This window comes from Cynocephalus volans, chromosome X (assembly GCF_027409185.1).
Source record: "Cynocephalus volans isolate mCynVol1 chromosome X, mCynVol1.pri, whole genome shotgun sequence".
NCBI lineage: Eukaryota > Metazoa > Chordata > Mammalia > Dermoptera > Cynocephalidae > Cynocephalus > Cynocephalus volans.
Window position 1 is genome coordinate 114,078,442 of NC_084478.1, and position 1,852 is coordinate 114,080,293.

The following is a 1,852-nucleotide window of genomic DNA, read 5'->3' on the forward strand; positions in this document are numbered from 1 at the left end:
ATGAGTGATAAGCCAGACTTGTCGGAGGTGGAGAAGTTTGACAAGTCAAAACTGAAGAAAACTCATACCGAGGAAAAAAATACTCTTCCCTCAAAGGAAAGTAAGTCATGGAGGGTTTCTAGCTGAGACAGACAATGGTGAAAGTTGGTATCTTCAGTGAATAAACCTATCTTCTAGTAATTTTTACTATCGAGGAAGTAATTATTAGAGTACCATTTTATTTTATGCAGCCATGACAACTATCAAAGAGTTGTCTCCTTCTTTGGATTATATAAATGGTTCGCACATGATAGGCCCTAGTAGTAATGGGGAAGTAAAAACCACTTCCCTGTTGGAAAATTACTAAAACACACATTGAAACCAATCTTAAACATTGGACTTAGCACTAGAAAAACCTTACTTCTGTCTACTTTTAGTTATTTGGCATTTTTCTGCATCTAGAAATTTGAGTCCATTATCTCATGCCTAAAGAACCATGCCAGCTCTGCGGTCTGGGCCTTCTCCAATCTGGTGACAAGATAGGGATGCAGAACGAGTTTCGATCTTGGGTGCACTTGAGGCTCCCAGACTTAAGGGATCAGTTTTGCCCTCCAGAGTAACAGACAGCTGGAGAAACTCCAAGCATATTCACAACAGCTGAGGGGCATTTTCTGTCATGTGTGCGTTATTTGAGAGTTCCGAAATTAGTGAAAATTATCTCAAAGTGTATAACTTCCAAATGGTATCGTCAGAGATAAACGTGAGCAAAATGCTTCACTTCCTCCTCGGTCTCAAATAATCTATCGAAAAACTGTCAACAACACAAATCTGCCTCTCGAATGAAAGCAAAAACCAAAAAAACTGCAATTGAAGTAGATTCTAATGAATGTTCGAGTGGTAAACATGCACACACGTGCACACATGCACCCCGCTGTGAGCATTTGTGGTTAGTGCCTTAGCATTCTCAATTAAAAGCATGTATGGCAGCCTTCCATGACTTACCTAAAGCTGTTTTGTAAGAAACTGAATTAAATCTTAGGAAAATACTCTTAGTGATATATATATTTTTTGTTTTGTTTTTTTTTTCCCCTCAGCGATCCAGCAGGAGAAACAGTGTGCTCAGACATCGTAAAACGGGATCTCCTCCCAAGAGGAAATTTCAACATTGCCCGAGAGCCTTGGTTTTATGCTTGTTTTTTGCAAACCGTTGTGTTTGTAGCGATTTTAGGCATCTTCTGCTGTCCTCTCATTTCTATTCCCTGGCTAAAAGGTCAGGTGGAACCAAAGTTTCCTGAAGTGTGCTTTCAAACTTGCCGTTGGTGTGTAAATTCCAGATGGCAGATGTTGCGAATAATCTCACCAGTGTTGACCCTTGTGTGTGTAGCCCTTTCACCCCCAGCAGGATAAGCCAGGTTTAACCTTCTGCAATGGGTGCCTCCATTGCTTCATTATCTTCATGAAGTTGCATGCTTCTGCAACTTCTCACAGTTTGTTTTTATTTCCAATGTAGTAATGAAATAATAAATACAGTCATTATCTGGCGGCTCTCGACTTCATTTCTTCTAAGGAAGGAAAAGTACACAAGGGTACCCTTTTTCGCCAAACAAAACGGTTGAAGGAAAACCTCTTCAGCAGTGGACTAAGCCCCTTATCTCAGAGTGAAGAAAGACAAACACAGGGTCTGAAGTGACCCACTCAAGCTGAATAAGAACTGAAATTCAAGCTGGGCTGTCTTGCCTTCTGGAAAGTGTTTTCCGACTGAATGGGAGGGGGCACCTAAGCTTGGGGTTGGATGGAAAGGGCGCGGGAGGCACTTGTTAACACGCACTGTACTGAGCACATCACATCTTCAGTTGAGCGTCAACTCAGATAT

General features: G+C 41.4%; 1 protein-coding gene across 1 annotated transcript; it reads left to right on the plus strand.

The window, feature by feature from the left end:
* Positions 1-1,111, plus strand: LOC134367487 (thymosin beta-15A). The gene is made up of 2 exons (XM_063084234.1): positions 1-100; positions 1,074-1,111. The coding sequence occupies exons 1-2, from the start codon at positions 1-3 to the stop codon at positions 1,109-1,111; spliced, it is 138 nt and encodes a 45-aa protein (XP_062940304.1).
* The last annotated feature ends 741 nt before the right edge of the window (positions 1,112-1,852 follow it).